The sequence below is a fragment of the Henckelia pumila genome, chromosome 2 (genome assembly GCF_033568475.1).
Source record: "Henckelia pumila isolate YLH828 chromosome 2, ASM3356847v2, whole genome shotgun sequence".
NCBI lineage: Eukaryota > Viridiplantae > Streptophyta > Magnoliopsida > Lamiales > Gesneriaceae > Henckelia > Henckelia pumila.
Window position 1 is genome coordinate 164,004,496 of NC_133121.1, and position 12,947 is coordinate 164,017,442.

General features: G+C 34.3%; 1 protein-coding gene and 1 pseudogene across 1 annotated transcript; one reads left to right on the forward strand and one right to left on the reverse strand.

The window, feature by feature from the left end:
- The first annotated feature begins 8,616 nt into the window (after nt 1-8,616).
- On the forward strand, nt 8,617-10,263 carry LOC140878845 (berberine bridge enzyme-like 22; annotated as a pseudogene).
- A 227-nt stretch (nt 10,264-10,490) lies between these two features.
- On the reverse strand, nt 10,491-10,826 carry LOC140878847 (peroxidase 60-like). The gene has a single exon (XM_073282471.1). The coding sequence runs from the start codon at nt 10,824-10,826 to the stop codon at nt 10,491-10,493; it is 336 nt and encodes a 111-aa protein (XP_073138572.1).
- Nucleotides 10,827-12,947: the final 2,121 nt, after the last annotated feature.

Below are 12,947 nucleotides of genomic sequence, written 5' to 3' on the forward strand. Positions count from 1 at the left end.
GAATAGAACCATAATGGTAAAGGTAAGATGCAGGTTAAATGAAAGTGGACTGCCAAGTAAATTTTGGGCAGAAGCTGCCTCAACAGCCTGTTTCCTAATAAATAGATCTCCATCTTCGGCTATAGACTTCAGATTCCTGAATTTAAATGGTCAAATGTGAAACCAGCTTACAATCACCTAAAAAATTTTGGATGCATAGCATATGTTCATGTTAGTCAAGGTAAATTAAATCCTAGAGCTTTGAAAGGAATTTTTATAGGATATCCTAATGGAGTTAAAGGTTACAAAATCTGGTTATTGGATGGTTTTAAATGCATAAACAGTAGGGATGTAATCTTTAATGAAAATGAATCTTATATATAAAACTAACATGAACAAGTTAGCTACAGCCAGCTCTAAACAAGCTGAGCAGAATTCAGATTTTTAGGTGGAGCCACAGGATTTGGACATTCTCTCAGAATTTGCAGCTGCGAGGAATCAAAATCAAGGTGGAGAAACTCAGAATAAATCCGGTAACTCATATGATATTAATTCAAGTCATGACCAAACAAAATTTGACACTGAAATACCTGAGGTTCTGGATGAGGAAGAAAATTGATGTGAGACTCAAACTAACCAGTCATTGGATGATTATCTACTTGCAAGAGATAGGGTAAGGAGGGAAGTAAGGCCACCTCCAAGGTATGCAAGTTCTGAATTTACAGCATTTACTTTAAATGTAGTTGATCTTCTTGAATTGAAAAGCCAATTAGTTATAACGAAGCTCTTAAAAGCAAAGATTGGCCAAAATGGAAGAAAGTCATGGAAGAAGAACTTGAGTCATTCCAAAGAACAATACTTGGACTTTAGTTGATAAAGCTCATGTCAAGAAGGTGATTGGGTGTAAGTGGGTCTTTAAGAGGAAACAAGGGATTCCTGGAGTAGAGGCAACTAGATACAAAGCTAGATTAGTTGCAAAAGGTTTTTCCCAAGTTGAAGGTATAGACTACCATGATGTTTTCTCCCCGATTGTTAATCATACCTCTATGAGGATAATATTGGCTATTACTGTTGTTCATGACATGGAATTGGAACAATTTGATGTCAAGATAGCCTTTTACATGGAAATTTGGAAGAAGAGATCCTAATGGCTCAACCCGAGGGCTTTGTTAAACAAGGGGAAGCTGGAAAAGTATGTTTGCTACAAAAATCTATCTATGGACTTAAACAATCAACAAGACAATGGTATTGTAGATTTGATGAGTTCATGCTTAAAAAAGGATTCCAAAGATCAAAATTTGATAGTTGTGTCTACTATTTAAAACTCCCAAATCAGTCCTACATATATCTACTCATTTACGTAGATGACATGCTTATAGAATGTAAATATTCGAAGAAAATACAGAAGTTAAAGCTTCTTCTCAGTTATGAATTTGACATGAAGAATCTAGGTCCAACAAAGAGAATATTGGGAATGGATATAAAAAGGAACAGAAAGTTTAGGACCTTGTCAATATCTCAAGAAGGATACATACAAAAGGTTGCGGATGTTTTTGGTATGAAGGAAGCTAAATGGGTAAACACCCCAATTGGTGCTCATTTTAAACTTAAATATGTCAAAGAGGAAGAAGCTGAATTCGAATCTACTCAGACGAAGACTGTACCTTATACAACTGCAGTAGGTAGTATGATGTATTCCATGGTATCAACTAGGCCAGACATTGCTTATGGCATAGGATTGGTTAGCATATTTATGAGCAAGCCAAGTAGCTAGAGAGCATTGGCAAGCTTTGAAGTTGTTACTCAGATATCTGAAGGAGACAATCAAGCTGAAGTTAGTATACTCTGGATCCACACAATCAACATGTGAAGTCATAGGGTATTGTGACTCGGATTATGTTGTTGATCTTGATAAAAGAAGATCATTATCTGGATATGTCTTCAATGTTGGAGGAAATGTAGTGAGTTGGAAGTCAAATAACATGTGGTGGCTTTGTCAACAACTGAAGCAGAGTACATTTCTCTCACAGAAGCAGTAAAGGAAGCATTGCGGATTAAGGGCTTTGTACCTAAATTGGGATAGGCACAGAGTTTGGTAACTATTTTTTGTGACTCACAAAGTTCAATACATCTATCCAAGAATGCTATGTTTCATGAGAGAACAAAGCATATTGACGTGAGGCTACACTTTGTGAGGGATATCATCTCAAGAAAACTGATTCATGTGAAGAAGATAGATACACAAGTCAATCCAGCTGACATGCTTACAAAGGTGATTCCAGTGAGCAAGCTCAAGAAGGCATTGAGCATGCTCAATGTACTGGAATGAATGCTGAACATTGTAAACATTGGGATACTCCAGTTGAACCCCTAAAATGCAAACAATTGAGCCAAAAATGTGGAGATTTGTGAAGACTAATTTTGACTCAAAATATATCCAACGGATATGACTAATAGATGTAATTAGCCATCATCCTACGGCTAAGATTGAAAGCATCTTAAATTCAGCTTCTTTATTAACGGTAATAGGATTTAGTTGGAAACTAACTGATCTTCATCATCTCTCTGGAGAGAATCATGAGAGAAATCCCCTGAAATAGAGAAAGGAGGCTCAAGGACTCTGGAATCGAAGCTGATGCTATCTTCTTCTTGTTCATTAGAGTTTATAGTGATTTAGTCTTATTCGATTGTAATCTATGTGAGGATTGTGAGTGATTGAAACTTGATTACGTCTCATTGATAGTGGATTCATATTGAGAGTTCCAAGAACCTTGGATGTAGGATAGTAATATCCGAACCAAGTAAAATCCTTGCGTAGTTGTGCTCTTGAGTTTTCTGCATATTCTCCTTCTTTTGAATATCTTTGTGTGTTGTTCTTGGGAGTTAATCTATATCTATCTATACTATCTATAAATATGTGAGTTTGATTTGTGAATAGTCTAAATTGTCTTTGTCTTAATTATTGTTTCATTTGTATGTGAAAAGTCAAGTGGTAGTTTAAGTCATTTTCACAAAATTTAATAAAGCTAATTTAATTCTTCATTGTTACATTGATTATGGTCTTACTATTACTATTATTAATAAAAATTACACATGTTTAAACCATGTTATCAAATTATATTGGATTAATTATAACCACTACTATTATTTAAAACATTATCATATCAAATACCGGATTTATTTGAAATTTAACTCATTTGATAACCTGTTAATTTTAACTAAACTATATATAAATATGTGAGTTTGATTTGTGAATAGTCTAAATTGTCCTTGTCTTAATTATTGTTTCATTTGTATGTGAAAATTCAAGGGGTAGTTTAAGTCATTTTTGCAAAATTTAATAAAGCTAATTTAATTCTTCATTGTTGCATTGATTATGGTCTTACTATTACTATTATTACTAAAACTTACACATGTTTAAACCATGTTATCAAATTAGATTGGATTAATAAATAATAATAACTATTACTATTATTTAAAACATTATCATATCAAATACCGGATTTATTTGAAATTTAACTCATTTGATAACATGTTAATTTTAACTAAATTAATGTTCATTAACAAATATTAATATAAACTAAATTTTAAAATTTTATTTTATTTTATTTTTACATTTTATTCAAACCCATAAATTTATAATCTAATTTAGATGGAATAATTCAGAATGTCTTATCAATTGTCTTTTAAAAGCAACAACATTTATTAAAAATTAGTTACATTATCTTATTTTGTAATATATTTTTTCTCCGAAACTTCTTTTGTAAAATTTTAGTGTAAATAAGTTATTTTATTATGTTAACATATGCGTATTTATGATCTCATAGAATATATCTAAAATGTATCTTTTTTAAAGAACTTTTGAAGCATGAACATATGTATCATAATAAAATATTTTTAAAGAAAAATACAGTTATTTTTTCTCGAATGACGATTGTTTCAAATATATTTTTCTCTCATATAAAAATGTATTCATCCCTAATTACAAAGAGTTTGTGTTAATCTATTAACTTCTTTTGTACTGTCATATATCTTCACTTAATTAATTTTTATATCGAGTAATTATATTAATTTAAAATTTTTACATACATCTAATTTAATACTAATTAATCAATTTTGAACTGTCTTCTATTAACTTTTACTTCAAAGTTGAAGAGCGCGGTCTTTCTCTTAAAAGTAAATTAAATGTGCTTATTATGTTTGAGGAAACTGCATTTTTGATCATGTGATTATGTCATTTTTATAATTTTGGTCATTATGTTATCACATTTTAGTTTTAGCTCTACAACTTTTATTTTTGGCAATTTTCGTCATATTTAATTGGTAGTGATATATAATGTAACATTGTATCCACCAACGCTTCATCAGCACTGTATTTGTTCAATTTCAGTATCAAGTCGGAGAAAGGACTAAAATTACCTTTAAAAAAATAAAGATATCAGACTAAAATTGAAATTTTAATGCGCACATGAAATTGAATAGTAATTTACAAAAGATATGTTCCGAATCTTCCGATATAAAATTAATTATCCTTAACATGTAATCCTATAAAGCAAAGCAGGAGAGATACCCAAAATCCAAAAGAAGTTAAAATTTGGAGAAAACATAATTAAATATCAAAAATGAACTAAGCACCGTGAAATTATATCAAGTTTGGTTACAAAATCAAGCAAAAAACACTCGAAATAATTCCTCTAAAAACTGATTAAGCATTTGAGAAATCGTTTGAAAAGATTGCAAAAGTAAATAGTAAAAACATTTTGGTTGAAGCATTTTATCAAACACTTTTGAATACAATATTTTGGTATTTTAAAGAACACATAAAATACTTCAACAAATCATCAAAAACAGCAACAAAAAGTAAATGCGACAAATTAAAGATGTACGAATTTTTTTACGGATGTTCGGAGACTCAACGCTCTTACGTCACCCCTTCATCCACATAGGGAAGGATACACTAGAAAACTTTGGATATTACAACATCTTGTAATACACCCACTCCAACCTTAGTACTTATCCCACTTTCTAAGTAGGAACTCCTAAATTCTCAACTCTCTCCAATGACATAACACTGAAGATACAAAGTGCAAAGACTCTCACTCAACTAATCTATACAAATCATCCAACAAATGTGTGTGAGTGAGTTGGGGTGTGAAGAACTTGACTTTGAAAGCTCAAGAAATCTGTCGTGTTCTTCGCACCAAGGGCAAACTCTTGACTTAGCTAAACAATCTGTTTTGACGCCCTCTATTGATTTGAAAAAGCTCTAACTAGCTGAATAATCTTAGGTCGTTCCCTCTCTCTTCTTCTTAATCTCCAAATCTTGTATTTATAGCATCCAAAAATGATGTAGACGTTAGACACAAGAATATGACTGTTGAAAATAATAAAACGGTAATATTTGCATTTCTAGAAAGTAGCTTTGACTGGTTGACTAGATCTGGATCTGGAGGAGTCAACTGGATAGAGCAGGTGACAAGCTTAGTGAGAAATCGAGTGAGAGCAGGTGACAAGCTTGGTGAGCGGTCGAGTGAGAGAAAGTGACAGTACCTCGACCGGTTGAGAGACCAAGTGAGAGCATCTCTACTGCTTGAATAAATGTTGTCTGTTCATGTACTTATAATTCTTGTTGCGTTGATTTCTCGGCAAAGTGGAAAACATAAAAGTTGTGGCCCTTTGTCTTAGCTTTCAAACAGAACAAAAATCACTCATTTCGAAGTTCAAATGAGATAGTTATGCTTGAATATTAGAGCTGCTAAAAACGGTCGAGGAGAGCTTGAGAAGTTGAGGGCTTATAGATCTTGATGCATTGATTTTTGGCCAAAGAAATGAACATAAAAGTTGTAGCCCTTTGTCTTGGCTTTCCAACACATCAAAAATCACTACATTTGGATTTTATATGAGAGAGAATGCTCAAACTACCAAACCATGTACAAACTCGAGTTCTGTTATCAAACTGTGCAGAACCAAAAATTTCAACGTGATTTATCATCTTCTTAGGCTCCGATTCAGACTTTGACTTGTGAAGATGATTTGTAGATCGTCTTCTTATACTTCTGACGCATACTGAGTCATTCCATTTGGATCACGGAGCTGAGAGATATGACCATTAAACTAGAACTGGTCTGTCATTCCATCTGATGCTACAAGTTCATCCAGCTCAGTTTTGAGACGATGGTTTGGCCTATATATCATCTGAATTGGTCCACCTGACATGAGATATGACTTGTAGACTTCTGTGTTGGCTACGCGACGGTTTTGGCGGTTGGCCATTTGGATCATTGAGCTATGAGATATGCTTGAGTCAAAAAGTTACGCCAGAAACTAAGTTGAGCTAAGATTGTATTCCAACAACTTAGCACATCCAATTTGTGATCTATAAGCTCCATACCTATTAAATTTGTTAGAAGCACAATAACAAGTTTTGTTATCATCAAAATTAAGATTGTTTGTATTTTCAGATCCAACGGTATATATATTCTTAACTATTTATTGAATTATGTAATTATATATGCATCTTTTGTCATGTATTTACTATTTTACAGTTTAGATCTGAACGGTAATTTTTACTAACTTTAGAAATATTAATGTATGCATCTAATTATTATGATATGTCACAGTAATTTTTGTGGGAAAAAAATTGTTTTTTAGTCTTGTATGTTTGTCACTTTGCGATTTTGGTTCTCTATATTTTCAGATTTCAATTTTAGTCCACTATCTTTATTTTTTGGCAATTTTATTCTTTTTCTGATGTGGCGCTGATGTGTCACCAATGCAGTGCTGATGTGGAGCTGATGTGTATAGTGTCACGTAAGCATTTTCGAATAAAAAAGACTGATATTGTCAGAAATCAAAATATGCAGGACTAAAAGTGAAATATGAAAACATAGATGATCGAAATCGCGAAGTGACAAACATAAAGGACCAAAATTGCAGTTTTTCCTTTTTTTTTTTTTTTTTTGCAAGGAGAAACGATACTTATTTCATTGAACTTTCTCAATTATAAATTCTTTGAATATTTTTGTCTCCTCCCAAATAATGTATATATATTTCAATTTATCACAATAGTTTTTTAAAAAAAATCTTAATTAATTACTCTTGAATTGTCATTTAGATTCACCTAATTGTTATGTCAAGTACTTATATAAGTATTTTTGAAAATATTATGTACATTTATTTTAATTACTTCATTTTTGCAAGTGTTTTCATTCAAATAGAAAATTCTGGCATTATCTACGCTATATAATTAAAATGGAGCAAATATATATTTTTGTCTCCTCCCAAGTAATGTATATATACTTCATTTTATCACAATAGTTTTTTTAAAAAAATCTTAATTAATTACTCTTGAATTGTCATTTAGATTCACCTAATTGTTATGTCAAGTACTTATATATATAAGTATTTTTGAAAATATTATGTACATTTATTTTAATTACTTCATTTTTGCAAGTGTTTTCATTCAAATAGAAAATTCTGGCATTGTTACGTTTCACATTAAAAAATTTACCTAAAGCACATTAAATTTTGTTAATTTGTGATTTTGGTCATTCATGTTTTCTCATTTCACTTTTAGTCCTTTTTGCTTTGATTTTTAGCTATTTTAGTCTCTTTTCGTTGAAAATATTGGCGTTACACTGTACACGCTAGCTCCACATCAGCACTGCATTGATGATGCATTAGCATCACATTCGAGAAATGACTAAAATTGCAAAAAAAAAAAAAAAAAAGAAAAAGAAGAAGAAGAAGAAGAAGATATAGAAAACTAAAACCGAAATCTTACAACATAAAATACCGAAATCACAAATTGACAAATTTAAGGGATTAAAAATGCAAATTTTTCAAACAAAAATAAGGAAAACAACAAACTTTTTCTCTCCTATTTTGATGTTTTGAGGATCATTTTGCTTTATTTTCCTCTTCTTTTATTTTTACCCAGATAAATTTTAATGTGTGTAATATAAACTTTATTTCAACACACGTGATATGTAAGAAACCACTGGTTTCAAATAAACCATATTCTATAGATTTAGAGGTTTCAGACAAAAAAAAAGACAAAACTAGTAGTTATTTTTTAAAAGCCATATTTTGATAAGTCACATAGCTAAAAGCCAAAATAGAGGTTTTTTAGTTATTGATTTTATATCTTTTTGTTTATTTTGAAAATAATGTTTATGATCGATCAGATATCTGTAATATTTATTAGATGTTAATAAACATATATATAATTCTAGGTTCATCACGTGCATAGTGCGATGCACCTTCATAGTCTTAACAAATTTGCAAGAAATTGATTCAAGAAAACATCCCATTATCAGCAAGTTATTGAATCCATCTGTTCCCTGCTTGAACCTGTTGTTTGGCATGCAGAGGAAGATAGTCGAAATGAACCTTAATGTTTCACATCCAATTTTATAGTGAAAATCATTCGATGCTACTTTTTAAGATTTCATGTGGACTATAACAATAACATAAAAGTTTTAGGACTTGTATGTTCTGTTACTAATTCTTTAAATGCAGTTACTACTTAATTAATGGTGTCCATTAATGGTTTGAAGGAAATTGTAAACAGTAACCATTATCACTCAAATATTAGAAATTGTGTAATGTGTTGTCCATCTTCATATCAAAGTGAACATGGCAAGCATTGCAATCTTTATGTCTTCCATTCTTTTCTTTTCAGTTTCATGGAGAGCTACATCCCAAGTCGAAGAGCAAATCTTTCTCAGATGCTTGTCACGCCAATCAACACGCAGCGGCGAGATTCTGGAGAATATTTACACCCCAAAGTCTTCTAAATACATATCGCTCCTGGAATCGGCATCTCAAAATCCAAGATGGTTCAATGAGACTAGAGAAAGGCCATTTCTGATCGTGGCACCCCTCGAAGAAACCGACGTTTGGACCGTCGTTAGCTGCAGCAAAATGCACGGCATCCAAATTAGGGTGAAGAGTGGTGGACATGACTATGAAGGCCTGTCCGTACACTCCAAGTCCCCTTTTGTCATGATTGATCTCAGCAGTTTCAACTCCATCAACATTAATCTTACAGAGGAAACGGTGTGGGTTCAGGCAGGGGCCACTTTGGGAGAGTTATACTATCAGATCGCCAATAAGAGCAAGACTCATGCATTCCCTGCAGGATTATGCAAAGGCTTGGGCTTGGGAGGGCACATCAGCGGTGGAGGATTGGGAACATTGGTGAGGAAATACGGGCTTGCAGCTGATAACGTGCTCGATGCCCGATTCATGGATGTTAATGGTTATGTCTTCGACAGGAACTCAATGGGAGAAGAAATATTTTGGGCTCTCAGGGGTGGTGGAGGAGCAAGTTTTGGAGTGATACTCGCCTGGAAACTCAAGCTGGTTCGAGTCCCCGAATAGGTTACAGTTTTCTCATTTCGTCGTAGACTGGATCTTGGAGATCTAAGCCTTCTCCACAAGTGGCAAAACACTACCCACAAGCTCCACCAAGATCTCTTTATACGAGTCCTAGTGCAGAAAATAGGTAATGGTCGAGGGGCGGCCACAAGTATTGTCCAGGTGACTTATAACGGCATGTTTCTAGGGCCTGCTGCACAACTAGTCAAACTGTTGAGACAACAGTTCCCTGAATTCGGCCTGGAGACCAAAGATTGTTTCCAGGCACCCGTTACAGACAATACCTGCAGTAGTATGCCATGCATCAAGAAAGAATGTTACGAGGCGTCCTGGATTCAATCTGTTGTCTTTTTCAGCGGAGGAAAAACCGACCAGCCAGCAGAGACATTTCTTAGCAAATTCAAAAACACCCGGTTCTTCAACAAGGCGACGTCTGATTTCTTGAAGGCTCCGATTCCTGATAAGGGATGGAAGATGATACAAAAGATGTTCTTGTCCGAAGATGGTGCTATCATGATTATTGATCCTCTCGGAGGAAGAATGGATGATATTGGAGATTATGTACTCCCCTTTCCGCATAGAAAAGGGAACTTGTTCAACATACAATACCTGATAAATTGGTTTGGTGACAATAGTGCCCAAGTTTCTGAAAAGCACATAACTTGGATGAGATCTCTCCACAAAAAAATGGCACCATATGTGGCTAAGTCGCCAAGAACTGCATACTTCAATTACAAAGACCTCGACTTGGGGAGAAACGACTTGCACTGTAACTACACTCGGGGCAAAGTGTGGGGCGAAAAGTACTTCAAAGGAAATTTCGAAAGATTGGCAAAGATAAAAGCCTGGATAGATCCACGAAATTTCTTCCAAAATGAACTGAGCATTCCAGCTTTAAAATAACACTCTTATTTTTATCGAGTTCTATAGTAAAAATTGGTATTGTTCTGAATGAAGAGAATTCTGAAGGTTGTATCACTTAGCAGAGTATCGTTTCAATTATGAGTAAAATTATCTTAATACATGAACCCATGATAAATTCAGTCTTATCGCAAGCTGTTCTAGCTCTCAATTAACTTTTAGTAAAAAAATATTACATCAACTTTCTTCCCTTATCTATACCAAATTCTTTACTGGCGAGGATCTAAAGTTGTGTTGCAGAACCGTCTGATCCCTCCTTGTTCTCCGGTGAGGACTTGGACCGCTCCTAGCTTGACCATTGGCTGCATCCATGGATCAAGGGATAATTCTTGATCAATCTGGAGAATACCTCTGTTTGAAAGAATCTGTTGGTAGTACGAATTATCCACGGTTGTTGAACTTGAAGTGTTTTGATCAAGGTCCACTGTGTTGTCATCACTGTCTGCTTCTTGTGGGCATCTCGCCATTAGTGTGTCACGCAGAGTAGAATCCATGGTTGGGTCAGGCTCCCCTGTATGATCATAATATGATATGCCATGAGGCATATTTAATCATGCATGTTTATAAAATATCTAAATATTTAATCATATATCTGACTAAGAGTACTAGGAAAACTGCATCTCTTGTGGCCATGACAATAATATCAGCACACGAGACGACTCCAGGGCAGACGGCTTCCAAGGAGGATTTGGCAGCCTCGATAAGATCGTAACCTCGTATCCTTCGATTAGCCAATGCTGTTTTCTCACTCTTGGGTCCGTCCAGCAGAATGGATGCATCACATCCCTTGTTCGAAAATTGAGAAAGCATTGAATATAAAATATTTGGGGTTGGTTTCAAAGTGAATTTTGATAAAATAGTGATTGAGATGTACTATTGTATTATTCTTACAAGAATGAAACAATCATGGAACTGCAAACGGAGGAGAACGGCAGCAACGGTGTGATCTCTGTCATAAAATGAAGCAACCAAAGCCCCTACAAGCGCTTCAACGTCAGTAGTGTATGCACATTTGCCATCGTAGAAGCCCACCTGAAGTGGTGGTGTGCCACCCTCCTCTCGAGGTGGCGCAAACGATAAATGCCAAAGCCATGATGATCAATTGTAATGGCATAATTTATTTTTCATGCAATGCATCTTATATAATATTATCCATAATTTTTTTTTTCAGATTGGTTATGCACAAGTCGTGTGGCACCGAGTTTCGATGGTTGGGACGAGGTTAAGTCGTCAAAAGTTTGAGCGTCAATTGTAATAATCTCCTAACGATTAAAAGAAAAAAGAATGGAAAAATTGGAAAATGCTAAGATTGAAAAACAATGAGAATCAAATTCACCTGGTATTCGCCCATTTTCCAACCCAAACAAAACCACGGTGTGCCCAGTTTAAGAATGCCAGACTATAAAGGCTTGCGCTCAATTGATTTCACTGAATATCTTATGCAAAACCTGACAAAACACAGTGCCTCATTAAATCATTGGAATGGGTGAAATAATAGATCAGTAACACAGGCAGGTGTTTCTCACCTTAAAGGAAACATCACTGAGAAAAATGTGATTTTTCATTATAGACCTCCAGTTGAATGTGAATGTGTGTATCATGTTACCCCAGCTACATGCAACTTCAAAAGATATAGTTTCAAGAATGTTTGTCGACCTATAACAATTTAGTGTAAGTTTCACCACCAAGAACCCTCCTCCCAACAATCCCTTAACACAACACAACTCTCTTGAGATATGATTACGCACCGTCGTATTTTGCACCCGACATTTTTAAAGTCCCAATAATTGTCCGCATACTTAGCTATAACTAGACAGGATTCGAATTTCAATCCCCTCGTCTATAGCCCGGATGGAACCACAATCTCATTAGATCCGCAAACTTAGCTATGAAATAGTCACTAGAATTTCAATCACATTCCAAGCCCAAATGAAATTGTTAATTTAAAATTTTTCAAAATTTTAACCTCCATTTTATCCGCGACTGAGTCAAAATCAAGATGATTAGGATTTCAATCCTCTTGCTCATAACCCGGATGGAGTTAACTTCAATTTCACATAATTTTTAGAAAATTATTATAACAGGTGCGCCCAAGATTGTATATGTCATATCAAAAAGATCATCATGATTCAAGAACTATCAAGTTTCACAGACACCTATTGTCGTGCAATGGTCCAACAGACATTAACATCATCTAATATATCACTACAATTCACTTGTTAAACATGTGTGCTAAAAATGTTTATCAATCAACCTATGGTTTCTCATATCCAATCAAGAGTAAAAATTTTCACAAAAACTCAATTTTTCAACTTCATCATCATAGGCTCGAAATCATCCTCTACTTATGCATACGAAACAAACATGAAACAATGAAAAACATTTTACGAACCATATGCAAATACACAACAAAAACAAATGCAAAACAATGAATGCACCCCCCCCCCCCCCCCACACACACACACACACACACACATACACACATAGCCAAAGCATTGCCCTCAATGCTTCCAAAAACAACAACACAAACACAACAACACAAATAACAAAAGGACAATGATATGCAAATGCAAAACAAAACTCCCCTAGTTCAAGTGTCGACATTGTCGTCCTCTTCGACGTCTGACGGAATAACTGAAGAATCATATTGAACCTTGGACTGCGGA

What these genes read in the sequence shown, in the direction of transcription:
- LOC140878847 (XM_073282471.1), bottom strand. Translation starts at nt 10,826, where the DNA reads ATGCCTCATGGCATATCATATTATGATCATACAGGGGAGCCTGACCCA.